Source organism: Penaeus monodon, chromosome 1 (genome assembly GCF_015228065.2).
Source record: "Penaeus monodon isolate SGIC_2016 chromosome 1, NSTDA_Pmon_1, whole genome shotgun sequence".
NCBI classification, from domain to species: Eukaryota; Metazoa; Arthropoda; class Malacostraca; order Decapoda; family Penaeidae; genus Penaeus; species Penaeus monodon.
The window spans coordinates 19,947,061-19,972,195 of record NC_051386.1 but is presented as its reverse complement, the minus strand read 5'-3'; the positions used below and the strand labels follow the sequence as shown (position 1 = coordinate 19,972,195).

Sequence of the window (25,135 nt, the reverse complement as noted above, 5' to 3'; positions counted from 1 at the left end):
CGTGGGGCCACACGCCGTCCTCGTTGCCGCCGCAGAGGGGACAGTGCAAGGACAGCTTGTGGGGCGTCTCGGCGGAGGACATGGACTCTAGCCCCGTGTCCGAATCCTCGTTGAGAGGATGGGAATGTCCGTCGATGTCGATCGAGTTGATGGAGGAATCATCACTCTCCGACAGCGCCATCTGCGTGTTGGGCGTCGTGTCTGGACTCGAGGTGGGCGTCCGGGCGCCGCTGCTGCCTCCGCTGCCCTTGCTTCCTTTGCTGCGGGAACTCTGCAATTGCAGACACCAAGTATTAGAGCATATCATAAGAGTAATCACGAAGAAACAAATATATCAATATAAAATCACGAAGAAAGCAAAACATTCATTATAATAATAATAACAATAAGAAAAACATCTTACCGAAGGTGTTCCACCCGCCAGGTTGTTGGAGTTGTTGGTCGCCGTCGTCTTCTTGACCAAGCCAGCAGGGTCCTGGTTTGGCGGGCGGCCTCGGAGGACCTTCCTGACGATCTCGGTAAACCTTGTGCCGGGCGTCTCAAGCTTCGGGGGCTCCTGGACTTCAGCGATTCCCAGGAACTCGTTACTCTTCCGACGTAGGTCGTCGACGAGGGAACTCAGCAGCGAGGACCGTGTGCGCAGCTGGAGGGAAAAAAAGTTATGAAACATATATTTTTTTTTATCCATACATATTTTTCTATTATATCTGCAATTGCCACAAACTGCTCCATCCATATTATTTTTTTCCATCGATAATTTTTATTGGAATTAACTAAAGGTAACGGAAAAAAAACAAGCCCGACGATATTTACACTTAACTGGACGTGTTTCGCAGCCAGTTTAACATGCACGAAGCCACAGCAGAAGCCCTTCGTGACTTACCTCCAATTTAGCGAATCTCTCGGCCTTGTAGCATGCCAATTCGGCATTGATGAGCTTGGTGAGGATGAACTCTTTGAACTGGGGTCCCTTCTCGAACACTCCCGACGAAGGCAATGTGGGGCCGAAGAAAGGTACGTCCGACCTTGCTGTCACACTCACGCGATAACTGGCGAGGGGGAGATCGAGAATCTCAGTTATCTCACTTAGTACAGTGTATTTCGATGCTAAGAAAATGGACTGAAATCGTAATACACTTGAAAAATATCACCAAATTCAAGATAGGAGACAGACCAACAAAGCGCTCAACCCACCTGGTATTAGGCGTGCAGGGATCGATCGGCTGAACCACAATGTACGCGTGGAGGAAGTGCGAAGCGATCATGTCGGGGGCGAAGGGGGTGTTGCCCTCCTGGAAGACGATGGCCACGATGTCGTTGCCAATGTGCCTCTTGCGCTGCAGCTGCTGAGGGTCGTTCTCCGTGTATGGCAAGAGCGTGGACACGTGGAACATGATCTCCTTCTCGCGGAACACTTCGTAGACACTTTCTTCGCCCGTCTGCCCGTAAAGGGTGTCCAGGCCGCCCTTGAATCTGCGAGAGAATTCGGTTCTTTAGCCAGTGCTTCGTCAACACGCAAACGCATGCGACTACGTTAAGTCTTGGATAATACATTCGAAGGAAATACAAAAACAAAACACTGGATATATATACCACAACCCTAAAGTAACCTCCCGCTCGAAATATTACCCAAACACATAGCAATCTCACTCCTGAACTTACCCTTCGTGATCTCTCAGCTTGACCCGCTGTCCCATGAGGCTAAGGAACTCCTCGAAGGCGGCCGAGTGCGTCTTGTTGCCGAACAGCTGCTCCTCGGTGGTCTGGCCGGCGCGCTGGTAGATGAGGCCGAACTTGAAGTGGTTGACGAGTACGTGTTCGTCGTAGGCCACGATCATCTCGGGTCCGCGCGGCGTTACCACCGGCTGGAATCGCTCCACCGTCAGCTCCTCCTTCAGGCGCTGTTGGGGGAGAAATGGGAGGGGGGGGTTAGAAGGGGTCGATAAAGAGAAATGATACATGAAAAAAACATACGTAAAAACACATACACACAACCATATCTCTCCACAATCATAGGGTTAATAAATTATAACACGTAATTACAGAAGAGTGAGGGCGGCGAATACATACACAAAAAAAACAAAAAAGAGAATAAGAATGAAATATAAACAAAACAAAACAAAAAACGAACACACTGAAAAAATCTAAATCGTTAATTATAAGGTACAAATTGTTCCACGGCGTTTCTTTGTTGTACCATCGCTAGGATTATGGAAGTGTCCATTACATATTCATTGAAAAGTGCCGGTCAAATGTTCAGTCTTCTCTCGCGCGTAATGTTCATCGACTAATGAACACCGAGGCTTTCAGATCTCTTAAATGTGAAAGCTGGAATCTACTCTAAGCCATAAATACACCAGGTTTTTCCTCTGCTATGAGGTAGGCCTATGCGATATCTGCCCGTGATGCGTGGATTTGAGAACAGTTTATGTGAATTATCATACATTATGAGTGACTATAATAAAATAAAACATGACTTTTTTTATTTCTAAAAAAAAAAAAAAAAAAAACTGCCAACGTTACTCCATTTTAACTTTGTACGTATGTGTGCGTTTCGCTCCCTCCCAAAAGCACATATACGCACATACACTACATATGTGATAAATTACTGCTTCTTAGCACGCACAGATGGGGAGGCGGTAGGTAGAGGGAGAACGGGAGGGAGATCGGGAGGGAGAGGGAGAGGGGGAGGGAGAGAACGAGATTGAAATTAATCAGGTGGGGGCAGATTCAAAATCAATTACGCTATCGATCATTCCAAAGCCGGCGATGCAACTGGGATGGGATTAAAATCTGAAAATATGCCTCGCGTCCATAATGATGTGTTTCAATGGGTTCCTACTTCACCTCGCTCAGCTCTCCCTCCCTTTCTCACCTCCCCCTCCCCTCCTCCCTCTCTTTCCCCACATCCCTCCCCTCCTCCCTCTCTTTCCCCACACACCCCCCTTCCTCCCTCCCTCCCCTCCTATCACCGTGTGGAGGCTGTCACCGACGCACAAACAATAACACTGCTATTAACAGTATAATAGGGGTTTCTCCTCTTAAAATGTAGGCCTCATCAGTATGCCCGGGAGATGAGCGTGTGATAATGAGGCTAGAACACGTGTGTTTGTGCGGGCGTGAGGGCGCGGCGTACAGACGACTGGATGTACCTGTGTGTTTATATGTACGATATATGTGGATATGTATGTGTGTATGTAAAATAAACCAATCGATCTATAAACGAATAGAACTATGTATGCAAGTATTTATATATGCATACATGTATGTGTATTTGTGTGTGTGTGTTTGTGTGTGTATGTTTGTGTGTGTATGTTTGTGTGTGTGTAATTGTGTGTGTGTGTAATTGTGTGTGTGTGTAATTGTGTGTGTGTGTGTGTGTGTGTGTGTGTGCGTGTGCGTGTGTTGCGTGTGCGTGTGCGTGTGCGTGTGTGTGTGCGTGTGTGTGTGCGTGTGTGTACGTGTGTGTGTATTTGCGTGTGTGTGTGTGTACTTGCGCGTGTGTGTGTATTTGCGTGTGTGTGTATTTGTGTGTGTGTTTCTATGTGCGTGCGTACGTGCACCCGCGTATGTACGTACGTTCGACGGCAGCCCCCGGCCACCAGCAGCCAGATCGGGTTTCCATCCAGACTCGCAGCTATTTTGGTCAATTCTCTCATCACTGCTTGCACATATTTTGTTTATTGGCTTGTGGATGCCTTCCTCCCTCTGTGTATACTCTCGCCTCTCTTTAAGAGTCGACCATTTCCTTTCGGCAGCGGTCAAGAGGCTCCTCACTCCACAAGGCAGTCGAACAAGAGCCTATTATTATTGGGTATTATTAGCCTTTGCCCCGAACAGCGACTCCTCCGCCTTATTCCATATGGTAATTCACGCCGAGAGATGGCGCTGGCATAAGGGAAGGGGGATGCTTAAATAAAGTCAGATAAGGTCAAGATTCACAGCCCTGTTCGTCTGTCTGTCTTTTTGTCTCTCTGTTTCATTCTTTTCACCTTCCTCTTACCCTCACTCTCCCTCCCCCTCCCTTCCCTCCCTCCCTTTCCCCCTCTACCTCTCTCCAAGGAAAATTCTTCAGAGTCCCCGAAACTTTCCCTCGCACTGAAACGCCAACACGACCCGACCATTAGGACACAGGGCCGCGTCAGTGGAGAGAGAAATTCAAAAGAAAAAAAATATAAAAGAGAAAGAAAAGAGAGAGAGAAAATAACATGAAGCAGTGATAGGCCTCGAGTCACAAAGTAGGGCAAAGTCACTAAGAAGCGGAAGAGGCCTAGTTGGGGACGGCAAAAACGGCCTCCCCCGCGTCAGGTTCTTGGCGGGGAGAGCGTGCCAAGGGAGAGGGGGAGGGGGAGGGGGACGAAGGGGGAGGGGAGGAGAGGGCTTTCTACGGAGGAACACGAAAATGGCGTCTGTTATGGGGGAGAAGGTGACCAGATTTTTACATCACGCGGGAAGATCGACACGGAGATTGGGGGGAAAGGGAAGATAGAGATGGGGGAGGGGGTAAGGGAGGGTAGGGGAGGGGGAAGGAGCTGGGCAGGTAAGAAAAGTGGGGGGTCTAGGTGCAGGTAAGTAGGCTCAGCTGGGGGGAGGTGGACAAGGTAAGTTTGGGGAAAGAGAGAAGGGGAGGAAGGGGGGGGAGGAGCAGAGGGAATGGGGGAGGGGGGAGGGGGCAAGCGGTCACCCAATGTCCCCCGAATGTATCAGCCTCGCGACCGGTACGAAGCAGGGGGTAGAAAGGCCAGGGAGAAAACGGAAAATAGCGTAAAGGGGATACAAAAGAAACAAGAACAGTAATAACATAAAATATCAAAATCAGAGGCAAAGCAAATGGGAGAAGGGGGCAAGAGAAAACACTTCCATAGGCCTGGGTAGAATCACTCAACGTGTCTCGAGGGCCAGGAGTATGAGGGAGTGAGATGAGGGAGTGAGGAGGGTATGGAGGGGGGGGGAAGAGGCGAAGGGAGAGGGGAGGGGGGAGGTGGTCGAGAATGGGTCTGGCGAGGGAGTGAGGGCTTTCTTGAGGGAGTAAGGGCCAGGTGGGTCATGGAGTGAGGAGTGAGAGCCTCCATAGTCTTAATTTGGGTTTCCTCATTACTCACTCCTCGCCTTCTTTCCCCAACACCTATACAAACAAACAATTCAAACCGCTCTTTTTTCCCTAAAAATCAAATAAGCCAAATTAACTGTGAAGGCAATCTGATCATATAAAAAATTAAGATTAAAATCATATTGGCATGTAACACCGTTGCTATAATCAAAATGATGATAATGATAATAATACTAATTACATCAATAATAATAATAATAATAATAATAATAATAATAATAATAATATAATAGCAACAACCACAGCAACATACATATAAGAAACCAAATAAAAAATGGTTAGTAAGCCTTATAATTAATAGCTTATTTCGAATTTAAAAGTAAACACAACGAAAACCACTAAAATGAAAGGAAATGCGAATAATCGCGGATAAAAAGATAAACATGAGCACCAACAGCTAACAACAACCACAATCCACACCACCCAGAACAGCAAAACAACCAAACTAACAAAAACAACTGAAAATTCGCAATCACCTCCCCACCCCCCTAAAAAAATAAAAAAAATAAAAACGGTAGTCAAATGATCTATGTCCAAAGAGGAAGAGGAAATGGATCAGGGGAGCGAGCGAGCGAGTGACCCTCCGCCCGCCATCAGCACGCAAGGTTAACTGGACGAACCAACAAGGAGAGGAGAAGGAAAGGGGAGCGGAGAAGGGAGAGGAAATGGAAAGTGAGATTGAGATAGAGATAGAGATAGAGATAGAGATAGATACAGAGATAGGTAGATAGATAGATAGATAGACAGATAGATAGATAGATAGAGAGAGAGAAAGATAGATAGATATGGAGATAGAGAGAGAGAGAGACCAACAACGAACCGATAATGCAACCGCTTTGCAATACCTCTACGAACAGGCGAGTGAGAGACGACTTTGCAATACGTTATTAGTTTTTTTTTTTTAATTAATGGATTCCTCTTTGTAAGGGAGGAAGGAAGAGGGAATGAAACTAAGGATGGAGATGTTTGAGAGAGAAAATGAATGAGCTTGTAGGGAGGTAAGTGGCAGAAAAGACAAAATGTAGACGAGAGGATAGAACAATGATGATGATGATGACAATCGAACGTCTAATACGAAAATGACTACAAACAAACAATGACAAACAGCAATACCATCAAAAACAGGAGCAACGTCTGAGCAGGCTGTCTTGCAAAAGCGGCAGTGCAAGTTGGTATCAGCAGGTTTGGTAAGAGGTAAGTGCAAGGCTGTCAGCAGGGGAGGGTAGAGGCTGACGTCCAAGGCAGGGATGGGGAGGGCAGATATAGACAGATCGATAGACACTTAGATAGATAGGTATAGACAAACAGATAAATAAGACAGACAGAGAAACGGATATACAGACAAATAAAAGGAATAAAGAGAAGAAAAAAAAGGTTACAAAATCCCTTCGCACGAGCGCCCTGCCCAGCGTCCTTCTGTGCGGTGATGTCACCCTCACTCTCTCACCCTCACCCTCGAGGTCTAAACGGCCCAGCAGGCGGATCTATTTTCTCTTGTACTCATGAGGCGCCTCCCACATCTCGCCCTCGATGGGATAAGGAAACTGCGACACTTTCCAGGAGAGAGGGGGGGATGGGGCAGGGGGAAGAGGGTGCAAGGGAGGAGTTGGAGGAGGGGAAGGGCGAGAGGGAGGGTGAGAGAGAGAGAGAGAGAGAGAGAGAGAAGAGAAGAGAAGAGAAGAGAAGAGAAGAGAAGAGAAGAGAAGAGAAGAGAAGAGAAGAGAAGAGAAGAGAAGAGAAGAGAAGAGAAGAGAAGAGAAGAGAAGAGAAGAGAAGAGAAGAGAAGAGAAGAGAAGAGAAGAAGAAGAGAAGAGAAGAGAAGAGAAAAGACAGACAGACAAACAAGGCGGCGAGTGAACCCTATATTTACCCTGCCAAGATCCAACGGACGTGACCCGCGGCCTTCCAGAGCGCCTTGACTCCAAATCGCCCGCGAGGAGAATGAGGCAACGGGTTACTCAATATAACCGTTTTTTTCTTTCTTCCCTCCCTTCTCCCTTTTCTTTTATCCGTCGCGATCCAAAAACAACATCTTGACTCGGTGTACTGGTCACTGCCCTCCTCCTCCTTCTTCTCCTCCTCCTTCTTCTCCTCCTCCTCATCATCATCATCATCTCTCTTCCTCCTCCTTCTTTTTCACCTCCTTCTTTTTCACCTCCTTCTCATTCTTCTCCTCCCCCTTCCTCTGGCACTCCCTACGAGGGGTATGAGGGAGGGGGGAAGGAGGAGGCTGGTGTACTCCGCCGGTCGTGCTTGAGCGGTGAGTCATTTCATGCACACGGAAAGAGGGGAGAGAGATGGCTGAGGGAGAGGGGAGAGGGACAGGCTGAGGGAGAGGGGAGAGGGACAGGCTGAGGGAGAGGGTAGCAGACAGGGAAGGAAGGACCGAGGCAGAGGGAGAGGGTGGATAAGCGATGGGAGAAGGAAGGAGGAGAGGATGGAGGGAGAGGAAATGGGAGAGGAGAAAGGAGGGGAAAGTGAGAGAGAGAGAGAGAGAGAGAGAGAGAGAGAGAGAGAGAGAGAGAGAGAGAGAGAGAGAGAGAGAGAGAGAGAGAGAGAGAGAGGAATTCATTACACTCAATCGCCCACCTTTCCCCTTCCAATCCCCTCGGCCTAAGCAACGCCCATCTGTTGTCAAGCGAACGTCAGATTTAATCAAATAAGACAGCTATAGCCTTGACCTTTGCAACATAACTACGTTAGGTAAGAAATTCGATCATTCGCCAAGAGGATTTTGGATGGCTTCGGGGATAAATGCTGCCAATATCATCCAAGGTCTGGGCGCCGTATCAAAATAACAAATAAAGAATGACAGGATATCTTGAAAGCGATGAAGCCTAGACTGGATGTGCGAGTGAGATACATGCATACATAGATACATTTATGCATACATACATACACACATAAATATATACATGACTACATACAGTACGTACATAGGTACATACATATATATATACACACAGAGGAAAACAACCCACGATCAAGACGTATTCTCGATATTTGTCTTGGAAGTAACCCGATAGAGGGCTCTAACATGTCCTCCCTCAAAAGAGAAGTAAGACGAGCCTCGGCTAGAAAGGGGGGGAGGAGGAGGAGGAGGAAGAGGAGGAGGAAGTGGAGGAGGAGGAGGAGGAGGAGGAGGAGGAGGAGGAGGAGGAGGAGGAAAACGGAGGGTTCGGAAAGCGGGAGGAGGATAGAAAGACGAAGGATAATAAGGGGGTGGAGGGAAGAGAATGCGAATAAGAGGAAAGGGGGCGCTGTGACCCTTCCACCTGCGGCCGGCACAACACGTGACTGGCTGACCAACTCGCAGTCAATTACTGTTGCTGACAAGAGGTCTCATTAAAGGTCAGGTCACGTAGCATTCGTCACCCATTTTTCGTTAGGATGCAATGACGGGAAGCACGAGTCCTATAAATACGCAGCAGCTGCTTGTCCTGCAAGGCTAAGGTGACCAAACACACCATTTCCTGCAAAGCGACTGGCACAGTGCCATTTAGACATGATCATTCAAGCAACGTATTCGGACACATTCTACCGCTTGGCACCTCAAGCACCGTCATGTTACGCCACATGCTGTTTACAATTTGCATAATACCTGTCTGCAAATTATCAGTATAAAAGAGCTTTCTCGGAATTAAAAATTAATGTGACTGCAGGAAATAACCGTAACCCTATGAATATCAAAAGAGGAGGTCAACAGCCGAGTTCCATTGCAAGCACACATGTACCTTATTTATATCTATCAGTGTTTATGTAGGTATGCATGCATGTAAGTATGAAGTCTATATTTGCATGTACACATAAATCAGCATCTAATTTCCCTCGCGTGAAAACAATCTCGAAAACACACACACACACACACACACACACACACACACACACACACACACACACACACACACACACACACACACACACACACCTTTACTTTCTCGACTCTTAATTAGTAGTACTGCTGACCTTCACTGTCGATTTGCGGTCACAAGACAGCAGCGACCACACCAGTCTCTCCAACACGACGATGTGTGGTCGCCGGCACACATTCGGAAGACTGCTACCTGCCTATTTATTATTCAACGCAACTTTTTTTATTATTAGTTATCTGATTTTTTTTTATTGTGCGACGACCTGGACGCTGCTGAATTTATTAGCGCGGTTATCAGTGTCATGGACCCGACTGAGCATGGGCACGCGTGGAACCAGACCGCAATATTGGCCTCCAACAGCTACGAAAAGGGGCTCCTTATATCCATTAAAATCCAAACGGTTCTGGGGGATCTCTCTCTCTCTCTCTCTCTCTCTCTCTCTCTCTCTCTCTCTCTCTCTCTCTCTCTCTCTCTCTCTCTCTCCCCCTCTCTCTGTATGTATGTGTGTTCCCTGAATAAATAAGCAGCATCTCATAAACCTTTTTTCACCACTCACACCTGGCCCAACATATTAACAGAATAACAAAAATAAAACACCAGAGTAAACAAAAGCATAACACGAAAATAAACAACCGCCTTCCTCCCACTAAAAATTCAAACCCGAGCCAGGTAACCGGGGAAGATAACGGCGATACTCCGACTGTGAAGAAAAGAGACAAAACTCGAGGTTATTTGGTCGTAAATATAACGTACTTTAGGTCAGGGGTGCGGGGGCGTGGGGAAGTCCGGGGAAGGGGGGGGGATGCCATACAGGGTCCTTAAGTACAAACATGTGTACGTGACCCGAGTCCATTGTCTGCAGATGTACACCTTGCGAGTTTGTATCATGTGACATTCTTTAATTATTCTCTCTCTCTCTCTCTCTCTCTCTCTCTCTCTCTCTCTCTCTCTCTCTCTCTCTCTCTCTCTCTCTCTCTCTCTCTCTCTCTCTCTCTGTTGTGTATGTATGTATGTATGTACACACACAAATATGTATACATACATGCACACGCACATATATACACACATACACATATATATGTATGTGTGCGCATGCATACAGACCACACTCACAAATCCCGGAGCTAAATGCTTGGAGCAAAAATCGAGCGAGAAATTAATTTTCATTTCAGCCATAGCGCTGTCACGCCCGTCAACTTCAAACACGATTGCTAACGGCCGCAGACACGTTCAATATTCCGGTAATCTATATGTAAATGGAGCCCCTTTCCCCCCTACGAGGTCAGGTCAGGTCACTGTCCGGTCAAAGAGGGGGGGGGATCGAGGAGGAGATACCAGGTGACGATCCTTATCTTTCATCAGTTGATTCCCGACTTTAAAGACGCTACACCTGTCATTTCTAGCCATCGAGGTGTATAAATCACCCAAATCGAGATGGCCGGTGCGATATAGCGAGGTCGGATATAGCTGGACGGAAAAAATACTAACGAGCCGAAAGTACTAACAAGCCAACAGTACTAACTACCCGAAAGTACTAACGAGCTAAATGTACTAGCAAGCTAAGAGTACTAACGCCCCGAAAGTACTAACAAGCCAAATGTACAAACGCCCCGAAAGTACTAACAGATCAAAAGATACTCCGCGGCTAAACAGTCGTTCCTCTTCAGATAAATGGTCATCGGCAGCTGCAACTACAGCCCGCCATTCGTCACAGAAAAGGAAAACACTCTGGGCTTATTTTCTCTCTTCTCCGTCATCTTTAGTCACTCAATCCTCCCGTCCCTCCCTCTCTCCCTTTTTTCTGTTATCCTTCCTTTCACTCTCTCCCTTTTCTTTCTGTTATCCTTCCTGTCTTATTCCTCACTTTTCCCTTTGTCACTCACACCTGCCGTCTCTTCCTTTCCTAAAAAAAAGGACGGTCAGACCTCAAGAGAGAGAGACTAAGAGGCAGAAAAATCGAGAGGAGAGAGATGGACGGCGCAATCTAGTTGGGAGAAATGAAACATGGATATAGAGAGAGAGAGGAGAGAGAGAGAGAGAGAGAGAGAGAGAGGGAGAGAGAGAGAGAGAGAAAGAATGAGAGAAAGAAAGAATGAAAGAAAGAAAGAAAGAAAGAAGGAAAGAAAGAGAGAGGGAGAAAGAGAGAGAAAGAGAAAGAGAGGAGAGACAAGAGAGAAAAGAGAGAGGGGTAGGGGGCGAGAGAGAAAGGGCAGGCAGGCTTCAGGCCACAGCAGGATCAGGTCACGGCCGCAAGAGTCCATTATACGGTAAAGGGTAGGCCTGTGTAAGACACCGACCACCAAACCACCAAAGGGCAGGTTTGATACAAGTGATCAGCTTATCATAAACATAGTTTTTATTCATCTAACGACAAGACAAAAACAAACACCATTATCATAATCAATGGAAACGAAGCATTTGCAATTACAACTAAACCTTTCAACATATGGTGATGTACTATTTAACTATACGATAAATATTGCTTATGCATCATCCCAAATCGCTGAACATGTCGTCACGGACATACGCAAGACACATCCAGAAAGGGCATATATATAAATAAACAGCACCAAACAAACTGAAGGTGACTGAAGCGTGGACACAAACAAGGCTGCGGAGGTCAAAGAGGGGGGGGTGCACTGGGGACATGGGCGGGAGTAGTCTTGGAGACTCCTGACACATGGGAGTCTCTTTCTCTGTTTGTCCTTCATTTCCATTTCCATTTTCATTTACATTATCTCCTTCTCCTTCTCCTCATTCTCTCTCTCTCTCTCTCTCTCTCTCTCCCTCTCTCTCTCTCCCTCCCTCTTTCTCTCCCCTCCCTCTTTCTCTCCCTCCCTCTTTCTCTCCCTCACTCTTTCTCTCCCTCTCACTCTCCCTCTCTCTCTCTCCATCTCCCTCTCCATTATATATTTAACTTTGTTTCTATCTGTCTGCCTGTCTGTGCCAGGGCTGAGTGCGCGCGGCCAGACAGGAAGTAGAGAGAGGACTCCCTCCTAAGTAGAATATCCTTATCGAAGTGCGGTCGCCTCGTAGCGTGGTCTGCCTATCTATTTGAGCATCTTTTAATTCCAAAAACAGGAAGTGGCAGAAAAATAAGTTCCTGGTGTATCCATTTTCTCTTTCTTTTTTTTTCCCCAAGGTATTCTCGATAGCAACCTACATGGCAATATTATACGAGAGTACGCGTCGTACGTAATTTTTTCTTCCCTTGTGACAAGCATGAGTGCATGACCGCCGGTACCTGTCATGCATTCGCCATCACGCCTTGCCAACGGAGAATGCAGATGATCGCTCTCGAGGTCTTGGTCCGACGCCCGTTGCATAATGAAAATTACATCCCGCCTTCCGCTCCTCATTGAATATCTAAGCGCGCGTTTCGTAATTCGATTGTTCCCGAGCTCTTGGTCGTTCATGACAAGCTCTCTCTCTCTCTCCTCCTCCTCTTCATCTCTCTATCGTCGCTCGTCTTCGTCTTTCTCTCCTCCGCTCTCTCTCTCCTCTCTCTCTCTCTCTCTCTCTCTCAGAGAGCTCGTAGCGATGGCGTCTCGAACTACATACGAGCTTCTCTCCCTCGGTTTTTCTCTCCCTCCTTACCAGCATTATTCAGTGCCGTCTGTCCCAATCACATCTCCATCACTTCCTCAACATATATCGAAAGAGGATGTCTTTCAATGTCAGCGTCGGGTTTCCCCTTCGCGGCCGTGCCTGGGTTAGGGTCGGTCAGTGTCACGACGTTGGTATAAATAATAATAATAATAATAATATGATGATGATGATGATGATGATATAATAAATAATAAATAACAATTTCAATAATAATGATGATGATGATGATGATGATGATGATGATGATGATGAGATGATGATGATGATGATGAGGATGATGATGATGATGATGATATGATGATGATGATGATGATGATGATGATGATGATGATGATGATGATGATGATGATAATAATACATGATAATAAATAATAATAATAATAATAATAACAATAATCATTTACTTCCATGCGACAAACTGCCAAAAGACTACACGCGCACCATTTTCGCTACCATAAGCTAAACACGAAGACAAGCACGCTTATTCACGAGATTCGCACAGGCCTATCTCTCCCAGACAGAGTCCCGACAGCTGACGTCACGTTTATGGCCGGGAGCGACGTGACTGAAAGGGATGTCAGGACGTCATCATGCAGCAAATCACGAAGAAAGGAGAAGAGGAGGAAGAAGATACTGGGCATTGCGTCCGTTTCACCCACGTATCCTCTTTTTTCTTTCCTTTTTTCTTCTTTTAGATCACTCAGGATGCCCTCACGAGATGCAAATTGCATTACCTGAGAGCCGGGGATCGTATGGTAATAAGGTGACCTTCTTGGTCGTCCTCCTCCACCCCCCATCCCCCCCGTCGCCCCTTCCCTCCCAACCTCACTCTCATTTCTGCTCGTCCTGATGTATCCCTCCCACAACAAGGACGCCAATTATCCCCCTGTGACCTTTAACCCTTGACCTCCTGACTGAGGGTAAAGAGGGGGGAGAGGTGAAGCTGTACTTGAGAGAACACATTCACGTACATCAGACACCTCGGTATACAAAACAGCTGACTTCTGTGGCCGCGGTGATTGGCTAACAGCTGTTCCCTTCTACCCACGTTTCTTCAGGCTCTATACGCGTGCCCTCCCGGCTTTTAATTTCCACACGAAATATTCAACATACCAAGGCAATTCTCTTTCCCCTCTCTCCTCTTACGTTATTCTGATAATCAGTTCAAAGCAGTGAATGTTAATGGAGAATGTTGTCCATGCCCAGAGCGGAAAAAATCTGATTCAAAACTCTGTGCCCCCAATGAGGAGGAAATATATGAAAAATCAATGAGAGAGAGAGAGAGAGAGAGAGAGAGAGAGAGAGAGAGAGAGAGAGAGAGAGAGAGAGAGAGAGAGAGAGAGAGAGAGAGAGAGAGAAGAGAATACCTTCATTCCCCAACTTCCGGCTAAATACAGTGCATAGCTCCCCGTGTTCTACTTGTTTGCATCGCCAACACTGCCAAATCCACGAGTCACATCCCCAAGACCTTAAATGGGTCTCCCCTTCCTCATCACGAAGGCGCGGCACCGGAAACCCATCGCTATACAAAGGAGTCAAATCGTGAATGTTGAATGCCCATCGTTGCGTAGAACGAGGAGACATGAAGTGGCAGATGAAGTAAATATGACCGTGATCTAGCTGTGAGAAGCGCTGTTCCCTCTCCACAGCATCCAGGAAGCTGCTCGTTTCTTGGAGAGATCGCGAGAAAGGAAATGAAGGATTCATTAAATTTATGGCTAGAGACGGGGGTGTTACATGGAGACACTGAAAGCTTGATTTCTATATTACCCTTGGCTCTCTTCTCTTGTCTTCTCTTCTCTTCTCTTCTCTCTCTCTTCTGTTTCTAACTCCTGTCACACACCATGCGGTACCTTATACGCTGTCGCACGATATCGTGTAGTCCACGCAGCGCCCAGTAATGGTGCGGTCCATTCATCGAATTCGACTTTAATTTGTCAGAGCAGAACGAGCAGACGAAGACTGAATTGGAGAAGAGCTCAACGAACGGAGAAAAAAGAGAGCAGAGAGAGAGAGAGAGAGAGAGAGAGACAGAGAGAGAGAGAGAGAGAGAGAGAGAGAGAGAGAGAGAGAGAGAGAGAGAGAGAGAGAGAGAGAGAGAGAGAGAGAGAGAGAGAGAGAGAGAGAGAGAGGGAGAGAGAGGGGGAGAGAGAGAGAGAGAAGAGAGATACAAAAAAAAAAATAATAATAACAATTATCTCATTAGACTCCTTTCTAGACTGGTGGGAAACGGCAAGGCGGTGGAAGACAATGCCCTCTTCCATGCCGGGGTGTCTTCCGTCTGCCATATTTCACGCGACGACTCCGTTGTCACGCCGCCAGTCAGCCGTGTCAGCGTTCCACGTCGTAGGACAAAGAGGGGGGGGGGCGGGGTGCTGTGAAGTCGGGGAGTAAGGATGGAGGGGGGGGCGGGGCTGTGAAGTCAATCGTGGTCTCTTCCGAAATAAACTTCTGACTTTGAAATCGGCTAAGTTTCCGATAAGCTCTGGAGCGGAAAAAACAACAGCGCCGGCTGACACTTTGCTACTGTTCGCAAACTCTCTTCTCGACGATGTGAAAACTTTTTAAAATTTTAATAGTATTTTTTTTTCTCTGTTAATGTTCTTGTTTGTGTAGATACACACATGTGCATAATTGCTGTTCCATCTACCCTGCAGGATACAGACAACGTCGAAAATGCTATATAACCTGAACATGGGCAAGGGTAAAAAAGGGCAACGGAAGGAGGGAGGGGGGAGGGGAGAGGAGGGAGGGAGGGAGGGAGAGAGGAGGAGAGAGAGGGGAGAGAGGAGAGAGAGAGGAGGAGAGAGGAGAGAGAGAGAGAGAGAGAGAGAGAGAGAGAGAGAGAGAGAGAGGAGAGAGAGAGAGAGAAGAGAGAGAGAGAGAGAGAGAGAGAGAGAGAGAGAGAGAGAGAGAGAGAGAGAGAGAGACTCCCGCGGGGCATAATCCTCCTGCAGGCGGGGCGGAAAGAGGGAATGCGAAACACGAAAGACGAAGCGTAGGATAATGGAAGCAGCTCCCACGGTGATCATTGTAACGCAGCATCACTCACGCCTGCATAATATTTCCCAGGGTTGCTGCCCCACCAACGCCGCCATTACGTCTCTACACCCGCAGCACCGGATGTGCGGTCTGGCATTCACACTCACGTCTCTCTCTCTCTCTCTCTCTCTCTCTCTCTCTCTCTCTTCTCTCTCTCTCTCTCTCTCTCTCTCTCTCTCTCTCTCTCTCTCTCTCTCTCTCTCTCCTTCTGTCTCCCCCCCCTCTCTCTCTTTTCATAAATATACAGACAAAGATACAGACACAGACAAACAAACTAACACGCAAACACAAACACACGCAGAGCGCAACAACAGAAAGCTATCCTGTTGTCATTGTCAATGCGCGTAACCCAGCCCGCACTGCCGTCCCCAGGGAAGGGTGGAGAGGATGACATGGGCATAGGTCACAAGGGTGAGCTGGGGTCACGGGAGGTCACTGGGGAGGTTGCCGGGGTTATGAGCAAGAATTCTGATTACCAGATACGCCCAATTCTCCACCAATATTTATGCATACACTTGATTAAAGAAAAATAGAGATAAATGAAATACAATGTATATATACAGTATATATATATATATATATATATATATATATATATATATATATATATATATATATATATATATATATATATATATATATATACACATACATACACACATAGTGCATCACGCATTTTATCACTATGTGACCAGGCGGGCGTGTGAACCCTCCCCCAAAGGTCAAACAAATTAGTCAAGCCTAATTATTATGAAGACCCAGTAATTGCCTGGGAGTCAGGAACTTCCAACACATATAGGCCTAGATCATTCCAACGCTTCTACGCAATAAAGTACCCGATGGCCCGTGAGCGAAAATGAATGAATGAATGAATGAATAAATAAATAATAAAACATCATTGAATTCAGTCTCCTTCCATATCAAAATAAAACACAAAACTTCCCTCGAACAAAAGAACATTCCAAAGCAATCCAGAAGCCCTCATCCCAACTGGCAGGGGGTAGGGGGGAGGGAAGAGGAGAAAGGGGAGGAGAGAAGAGAGAGAAGAGAGCGGGGAGACAGGGGGGGGGGGGGAAGATGACCCGCACTCTCGGCTTGAACCAAACCCCACCCACGCCCACCCACGCCCACCGCCCCTACCTCGTCCCCTGTTGACAGATGAGAGATAATAATGCCCCCACGGCCCTGCCCTCATCTCATACGCACCTCGCGCGGCTTTTGGTTTCATGTCCAGTGTCCGGGAGGGTCTTCATGCTGGCAAGGGAATCATTCTTTTATTTTCTCTTATTTTCATCTTTTTTTCTTCAACAATCTCGATTAGGAGTGATGCAAGATTCTTAGATAATGATAAAAAGAAAGTATGGGAAGCCAAAATAACGAGGGAAAAAAAACAGACAAAGTAATTGTGTGTATAGGTAAGCGAATATGCACACACGAATATGGACGAGTAATAAACAGAAAAGAAAAGAAAAATCAAAGATATTTTTAAATTATTCATCACTGCCTGCAACACAAAGAATGTTTAAAAATCCTAAACAAAACGAAGGTCCAGAAATAAAGAGACGGTTTCGAACGAGTGGTCAAAAGCGCGGGAAACAAACATGGCCTCCCGAGTTAAGGTTATTTCTCGCCGTTTATACCCAGTAATTTGTAATTACAGGTGATGTAAACGTCAAAGGCCTTGGGGGAGGGAAAAGGTTATCATTACCTTTTCACCAGACACTGATGACCTTCGTACGTAAAGGAGTGATATATGAGATACACTTGGGAAATAACAAAGATTTTCCTACAGCAAAATGGGGGGAAGGGCCATCCTATTCAGTTGCTGTAAATTATCATCAGCTAATTACGGCTCTATGGGGACAGTCAGATTAATTAATCGCATTGAAAAGTCTACCCTCCTTACCATCATCAACAAGCGTTAACGAAAACTGACTTGAACACTATCTGTTCTCGACCAATATGCTGCAGAAGGTATACAGTCTTTGGTCTTCCTCTCTCTCTTGCTCTCACTTTGTCTGTCTCTCACTCTCCTCTCTCTCTCTCTCTCTCTCTCTCTCTCTCTCTCTCTCTCTCTCTCTCTCTCTCTCTCTCTCTCTCTCTCTCTCTCTCTCTCTCGGTGAAAAGGTCACACCGATTCCTTTGACAAAACCACCAAGTCACGGCCGCTGGTGTTTGCCGTCTATTGTCAACTCTTACACCCTTCCTCCCTTCCACGGCTGACCCCTTCGACCCCGTGCAGGCGATGACGCATAGGAGAGTCGATTTGAAAGAGAAGGGGGCCTAGCATAGACCTAAAAGTATTGAATTATGTCGAAGGCGCGGACAAAGGAGTGCCAAGGAGAGAATACGAGAGAAAGTGAGGGCGTCAGAGAGAAAATATCTGGGAAAGGCTGGGCACTATACCCTCTGTACCCTGCCTCCTGCCCTGCCTCTTGCCCCCTCTCTCCCTCCCTGCCTGCTCTCTCCGCCCTTCCCGACTTGCATCTTCCCTACTGACCTACCTGCTTTTACCCGCTCGCTAAACCGCCGTCTACTTTCTCAAATTCCACTGGACTGGACGTGGCTGCGTGTAAATGTGCACAAGCGCGCGTGAGTGTATTCGCAGATGTTAGCCATCGTCTATGGGAGGAATGTGTGTGTGTGTGTGTGTGTGTGTGTGTGTGTGTGTGTGTGTGTGTGTGTGTGTGTGTGTGTGTGTGTGTGTGTGTGTGTGAGAGAGGAGAGAGAGAGAGAGAGAGAGAGAGAGAGAGAGAGAGAGAGAGAGAGAGAGAGAGAGAGAGAGAGAGAGAGAGAGAGAGAGAGAGCTGACTGACTCCTGCAGGCGGAGGAGAAGGGAAGTAATAGAGTCTTCACGGAATTTCTTGAAACAGACGAGAGATAAAAAAGGACGCTGGTTGTTAAGCAAAACGAGAGAGAGGGAGAAAAGAGACAACTACAGAAAAAATAAAGAAAAAGAGATGATATAAGGAAAACAAAGGAGGGAAGGAAAAAGTAGAGACGAGAAATACGAAACCCAAGGATGCCGTAAATGAAACAAGATAACAAAGAAAGAAACGGGATAAAAGAGCACTCCAAAGGGCACGGCCAAAGGAGAGCTTCCAGACACCAGAAGGCAACTCATTAAGTTCCTTTAAACGACGCGATTATTCTTACTAATTACGCGGCAGACATTCCCATGAGAGATGAGGATGGGGGGAGGGAGAGAGGGAAGGAAGGGGAGGGGGGGAGGAGAGAGAGAGAGAGAGAGAGAGAGAGAGAGAGAGAGAGAGAGAGAGAGAGAGAGAGAGAGAGAGAGAGAGAGAGAGAGAGAGAGAGAGAGAGAGATGAAGGAGGGAGGAGGAAGAAGAAAAAGAAAGGATAGGAGGCGGATGAGAAGAGAAGCAATAACAGAATCTTCACGGAATTTCTTGAAATGGACGAGAGAGGGAGAAGAAAAAGGAAGCTGGTTGTTAAGAGAAAACCAAACCGCAATTTTCCCTTCCCCTGACGAAATGACGAGAGCAATAAAACAATAAAGGAATACCTGGGGATGAAACTTTACCTTTTTCCCCTGCCATTAGACCAAAAAAGAGAGGCCAGTAATAACGGTAATGAGAGGAAAGAAGAGGCGAAGGAGGAAGAGAAGCCGTAAAAAAATGATGACGGAAAAATGGAGAAATCGGAAATGGGAAGAAAATACGAAAAAGAAAGGAATTAAAATTAAATAAAAAAGTGCAGAGGAACGCTATAGATTACAAAATGGAAGGAACGAGATTTGGAAAAAAAAACGAACAGAAAAATGATAAAAGTGATGATGATAATATGAGATGAAGATGTTAATGATAAAGACAATAACATCAACAACGACGCCATTTAAAACGAAAATAAAACAAGGAAGAGAAGGCAAAAGAACTCAAGCAAAGAAAAGACGAAGAAAAAACCGCTGGCTTGCACTCTGTGATTTCCAGGACGCCAAACTGCCCGCGTGAGATCGATCCTCCAGACTTGATTACGGCGCGCCAGGATGAGGAAAGGGTGCGAAAATAAATCTCACTCATAAAAAGACCAAAATTCTGGCATAGATAATGAAATAGATGGAGATGGAGAGAGAGAGAGAGAGAGAGAGAGAGAGAGAGAGAGAGAGAGAGAGAGAGAGAGAGAGAGAGAGAGAGAGAGAGAGAGAGAGAGAGAGAGAGAGAGCGACGCTGGTATATAGTTCCTTGGGAAAAGTAAACGAAATGACAATCGCTTTAAAAAAAATCCAGACAGAAATTTCTTTATTTCTCCATGTTGAATCTACAACTTGGCAATTCAACGGGCCCTGGATGATGATCACAAACAGTGGGAGAATAATAATGAATATTCGAGAGAAGTGGAGAGACAGAGAGGGTTATTAGCTCAATCTTCCAGACTACAATGGACAACGGTAACTGTTTTGCCGTGGAGATAAAACAGCCGTCACGGAACACGGTGAACGGCAGATGTTTAACGAGCAACGGTGACTGTGGCTGTTACGTGACGGGGAAAGGGGAAGGGGGTGGGGGAGGGGAGGGAGAGGGAAGGGAGAGGGGGGAGGAGGGAAGAAGAAAGGGAGAGGGGCGAGGGGAGGAAGGGAAGTGGGAAGGGGGGGAGAGAGAGAGAGAGAGGGGAGGGAGAGAAGGAAAGAGAGGGAAGGGGAAAGGTAAAGGGGGAGGGAGAGGGAAGGGAGAGAAGGGGAGAGGGAAAGGGGCGAGAGGAGGAAGGGGGGATGGAGTAGGGAGGGGAAGGGGAAAGGGAGGAGGGCGAGGGGAGGAAAGAGGATGGGTTAGGGGAGGGAAGGGGGGGGGATAGAGAAGAGAGAGGGGGAGGGCAGAGTTTCGGGGGAGGAGGAAAAGTAAGGAGAGGGTCAGAGGGCAGGGGAGACTAGGTGAGGGAAAGAGGAAGAAAAAGGAGGAGAAGAGGGAGAATATGAAGTGGGAATAGAGTGTAGTAGCGAAAGGAGAAGAGGGAGAAATATGGAGGGGGGAAGGGGGAGGGTCGTCAAAGCGGGTAATGTACAGGTCATTAGTGAGAAGTTGTAACGCCTGCTGCTTAATGGTCACTGAAGTTGAAGGTCATGGGGAGGGGGGGGGGGAGATGGAAAAAAGGTGTAATAAACCTCATTATCACAGTGGCTATTACAAAAAAAGGTTCAAATCTACTTTCGGAGGAGGAGACCGCGTGGAAAGCAAGGCCGTGCTCAATGGAGGTTCAAAAGCGTTCCAAACTTGCTCAAACTTCTTCCCGGAAACTAACTTCTTGCTAACTGGCCTTTATTAGATCCTAACAAACATCGCGCGCGAACCTTCTTCCAAGTATCTTAGCCGAAGAGATAAGAAGAAGGAACCGGAAGAGGAAGAAAAAGACAATAAAAAAAAGAGAGAGAAAGAATTTGAAAACAAAAAATAAAGAAAAAAATAGCACTGGACACAATCCCCTGATTAAGCACATTCTCCACATCGCAAGACATTCATAGGGGCCTACACAGCGTACACACTAACCGCTTGAGCACTCGTGTGTTACGAAGTCTCAGCGGGGAAGCAAAAAAAGTATTCCGAAGCTACACGCAATGACAACAAACAATGAAATAATAACGGGTATATTCTACACGTAGCGAGATTCTTATAGCATCGGCAGAATAATCATTTTTATTTATCTATTCATCTATGTATTTATCTGCGTGTATCTATTTAAAATATAAATAAAAATAGATAGAGAAGAACCATCATTCTTCCTTTCTCTATTCGTCTATCTACCAGTCTATTTATTTATCTAAAAATAGACAGGCTCAAATTCTCTGACACAAAACCTCGGCTCCTCACAGAAAGACAAAAATCCCATCTTACGGCCTCCTCCTCCTCCTCCTCCTCCTCCTCCTCCCCCACCCCCCTCCCCCGCCCTCCTTATAAGGCTCCGCACACCCTCGGCAGGAGACTCCGGGGCACCACCAGACGGCGCCCCGAACTGCCTCCGGGTGCCATCCACGAGGCCCCGTTATAGGAAGAGGCAAGTGTGACAAATGCCCGGCGCGCTGCCATGACCAACGGTACCTCTGGGGCGGATTAGGGGCGGTATTAAGGGGGAGTGGGTTGGGGAGAGGGGTAGGAAGGAGAGGGGGAGAGGGGTAGGAAGGAGAGGGGGAGGAGGGGGTTGGGGGGAGGGAGGGGGAAGGAAGGATGGGGAAGAAGGGGAAGGAAGGAAAGGAGGAGGAGGGGGAAGAGGAGAGGGGAGGGGTAATGGTAACTTTTGAAGTTATCTGGCTGAGTTGCATGAAAAGTTTTTTTTCCTTTCCTTCCCGTTGATGATTCTACATTTTTCTCCAAGAGCACCTACTTTTTTAACTATTAAAAGTGTCATATCAATATTACAAATATCGTCATGAACATTGTAGTTGTTATGAATGTGTTCTATTTGTCAAAATTAATAATTGAAAGTTCCTTCGTTTATCTACCATTCCCTCCTTCCTTCCCTCCTTCCAGCCTCCCTCCCTCCTCCTTCCTTCTCTCCCTCCTTCCCAGCCTCCTTCCCTCCCTCCTCCCTCCTTCCCAGCCTCTCCTCCCTCCCCCTTCCTTCCCTCCCTCCTTCCCAGCCTCCCTCCCTCCTCCTTCCTTCCTTCCTTCCCTCCTTTCCGACCTGTTTACCTTTCCGGGCAGGCCCTCCGCGTGGCCTTGAACCCCCGCAGTTCATTTTACGAACAAGTGCCCATCATCCTCCATTAAAATCCTGGCACAGGTGTTGTGGTTCTATATATAAATATATCCCGACTACTTAGAAACAGCTGTGTAAACGCGCGCGCGAGTATATACAAGATCGCCTAGAGTGATAAATGACTAGGAATGATTTGTTTCTTGGGATTAATCTAGATCAGAAGCACTAACGCTGAAGGATAACGGACTAATTTTTTTTTCTTTTTTTTTTAGAGGGGAACATGAAAAAAAGACAAGCTGGAAAAATAATAAAGCAGAATAGTCCAAACAAACAAAATGAATACAGCAAACATACACAATCTCAACAGTATGCTACATCACTCTTCTTCCATCACCTTCTCCCCTTTCTCCCTACCTCTCTCCCTCTCCCTCTCCTCTCTCTCTCTCTCTCTCTCTCTCTCTCTCTCTCTCTCTCTCTCTCTCTCTCTCTCTCTCTCTCTCTTTCGCTCCCCTAGACCTCCTGGCACCAGCGTCTTCGGTTTCCTTGGCAAAAAGACCCGAGGAGGAAGTGATCCCTGGGACTCGCCATGCAAGGAGGTTATTCCAATTTGCTTTAGTGTCCCCTTTCACGCGGGACAAGTATTGCGACGAGCGTAAAACATTTTAGTTTTTGTTTTCTCGCCTGCGTTTTTCTTCTTGTTTTATTCGTTTTTATATTTTGTACCTTTTCTTTCGGTATCACTTATTATCGTCTCCGTCTTACCGTTAACGAATTCGTAGCAAACAGAAAAAAAGTAAAAAAGAAAAAAGAAAAAAAAAAGAAAGAAAGAAAAAAAAAAAACAATAAAATAAAGGCAAATTCGATGTTGTTAAAGTGTCATGTCTGTTATAACAAGATTTTCCTAGAATCTAAGTGTGCCAGTGTGCAAGGGAGGATAATATACCGTTCCCATTGATTCTCTGAACTTCGCAGAGCCAAAATAACATATAACAAAACGCGTTTACATGTTTCCTTTGGAAGAGTAGAGAAGAGAAGAGAAGAGAAGAGAAGAGAAGAGAAGAGAAGAGAAGAGAAGGGGAGAGGGGGATAAGGGGAAGAAAAGGGAGGGAGGGAGGGAGAGGGGGGGACAGAGAGGGAGGGAGGGAGGGAGGGAGGGAGGGAGGGAGGGAGAGAGAGAGAGAGAGAGAAAGAGAGAGAGAAGAGAGAGAGAGAGAGAGAGAAGAGAGAGAGAGAGAGAAGAGAAAGAGAGAAGAGGGATTAATATAAATATCAGAGATCGAATATCGCATTTGTCCAAGGTCGTAACAGTGTCCTTAATAGCGCCAAGTCTCTCCTTCCGTTCCTTTTTATGAATCATATGTCATCCTAAGCTTAGCTGCTGTTTCTTATGAGAGAGAGAGAGAGAGAGAGAGAGAGAGAGAGAGAGAGAGAGAGAGAGAGAGAGAGAGAGAGAGAGAGAGAGAGAGAGAGAGAGAGAGAGAGAAGGAATGAAGAAAGAAAGAAAAGAGAAAAGGTCAGAAAAACAAACAGACAAACAGACACAAGACTGAGAACGCTCTTGCACACGTTCATGATTTCTTCCGGTTATCTACAGGAGCCCGAGTGACAAAGTGGCCAACCGGCCAAGAGGCAGAATCGGCCTTTTCTTAACAAATCCCCGGCCTTGGGAGACAATGCACGTCTCTCTCCCGATAGCTCGCCCTTCCACTCTCCTTGTCGACTTTATAACCGTGGCCAGGAAGCGGCCCCCGATAACAGCTGATTTCAGGGAACTCTCAGTCACGTCCCGCCTGTTCTGGAAATTTCAGCACTGATAGACGGGGAGAGGGGGAGAAGGAGGGAGGGAGGGAGGGAGGGAGGGAGGGAGGGAGGGGGGGGGAGGGAGGGAGAGGAGAGAGAGGAGACAAGAAAGTGATACTGATGGATAGAAAATAGAAGACGAGTCCCGTTATCAAAAAGTCTCGTTTCATTTACAATTAAATATGACGAAAAAGACACGGAGAGTAGTATAAACGTGAAATAACATACAAATGTCATAATGGGGGACATATTGTTAAATATAAGACGCTGCAGGAAGATGCTATCAATGGAAGATGTTAGTGAAGGAAAGTGAGGAAAACGAAGAGGAGGAGGAGGAAGGAAAAAATGTTGAGGGCAACCGAAGATGAACAGGAGGTGGAGGAGGAGGAGGAGGAGGAGGAGGAGGAGGAGGAGGAGGAGGAGGAGGAGGAGGAGGAGGAGGAGGAGGAGGAGGAGGAGGAGGCGGAGGATTCGAAAAGTTGAAACTCAGATGCCCTGCCAAAGTGTCCTCGGCGACATCGGCAACGTCCACCCCCCCCCCTCGCCGGCCGTTCCATCAAAAGGCCCCTCCTGCCGCGCCGTCAGCAGCACAGAGACGAATGCCGCTTCGCCAACCCTTTTGATTTAGGTCGTGACCCACTTCGGATGACCCAGTTTCCCGCCGCCACAGGCCCGGGAAACTGTGTTAGTCCACTTTAACTCCTCCCGCCCACAGCACACAAAATTCAAGCCCGCCGGTGCATTTCCTCTTTCCTCGTCGCTGAAAGATTTATTCAACGCATATAAAACAATGCAAGCTCCGGGGGGTAGGAAGGTGTTGCACGAGTGGCAAGCGCATGAAAATCTACATATTTTATAGGGAGAGTCCTCCCCCCTTCTCTCTCTCCCTATCTCTCTCTCTCTCTCTCTCTCCATTTCCCACCTCCTGACGCAGTAATCCTGACATGACCTGGATTTGAGCAAGGACTCCCCCACTCCCCGCCCCCCTTCCACCAGCAGGCACAATTGACTGTGGCCTCTGCTCCCCTCGCACCCCCCCCCCCTTGTAGAATTT

At 46.9% G+C, this 25,135-nt stretch overlaps 1 protein-coding gene across 1 annotated transcript in view; it reads right to left on the bottom strand.

Moving 5' to 3' along the window:
- Positions 1–11: 11 nt before the first annotated feature.
- The window catches only part of LOC119599221 (rap1 GTPase-activating protein 1-like), a gene marked incomplete at its 3' end in the record, with an annotated part of 152,829 nt that continues 127,705 nt past the window's right edge, over positions 12–25,135 (bottom strand). Inside the window, 5 exon segments of the mRNA XM_037948985.1 lie at positions 12–271; positions 404–643; positions 884–1,049; positions 1,195–1,473; positions 1,663–1,901. Of these exon segments, the coding sequence (XP_037804913.1) occupies positions 12–271; positions 404–643; positions 884–1,049; positions 1,195–1,473; positions 1,663–1,901 (1,184 nt within the window).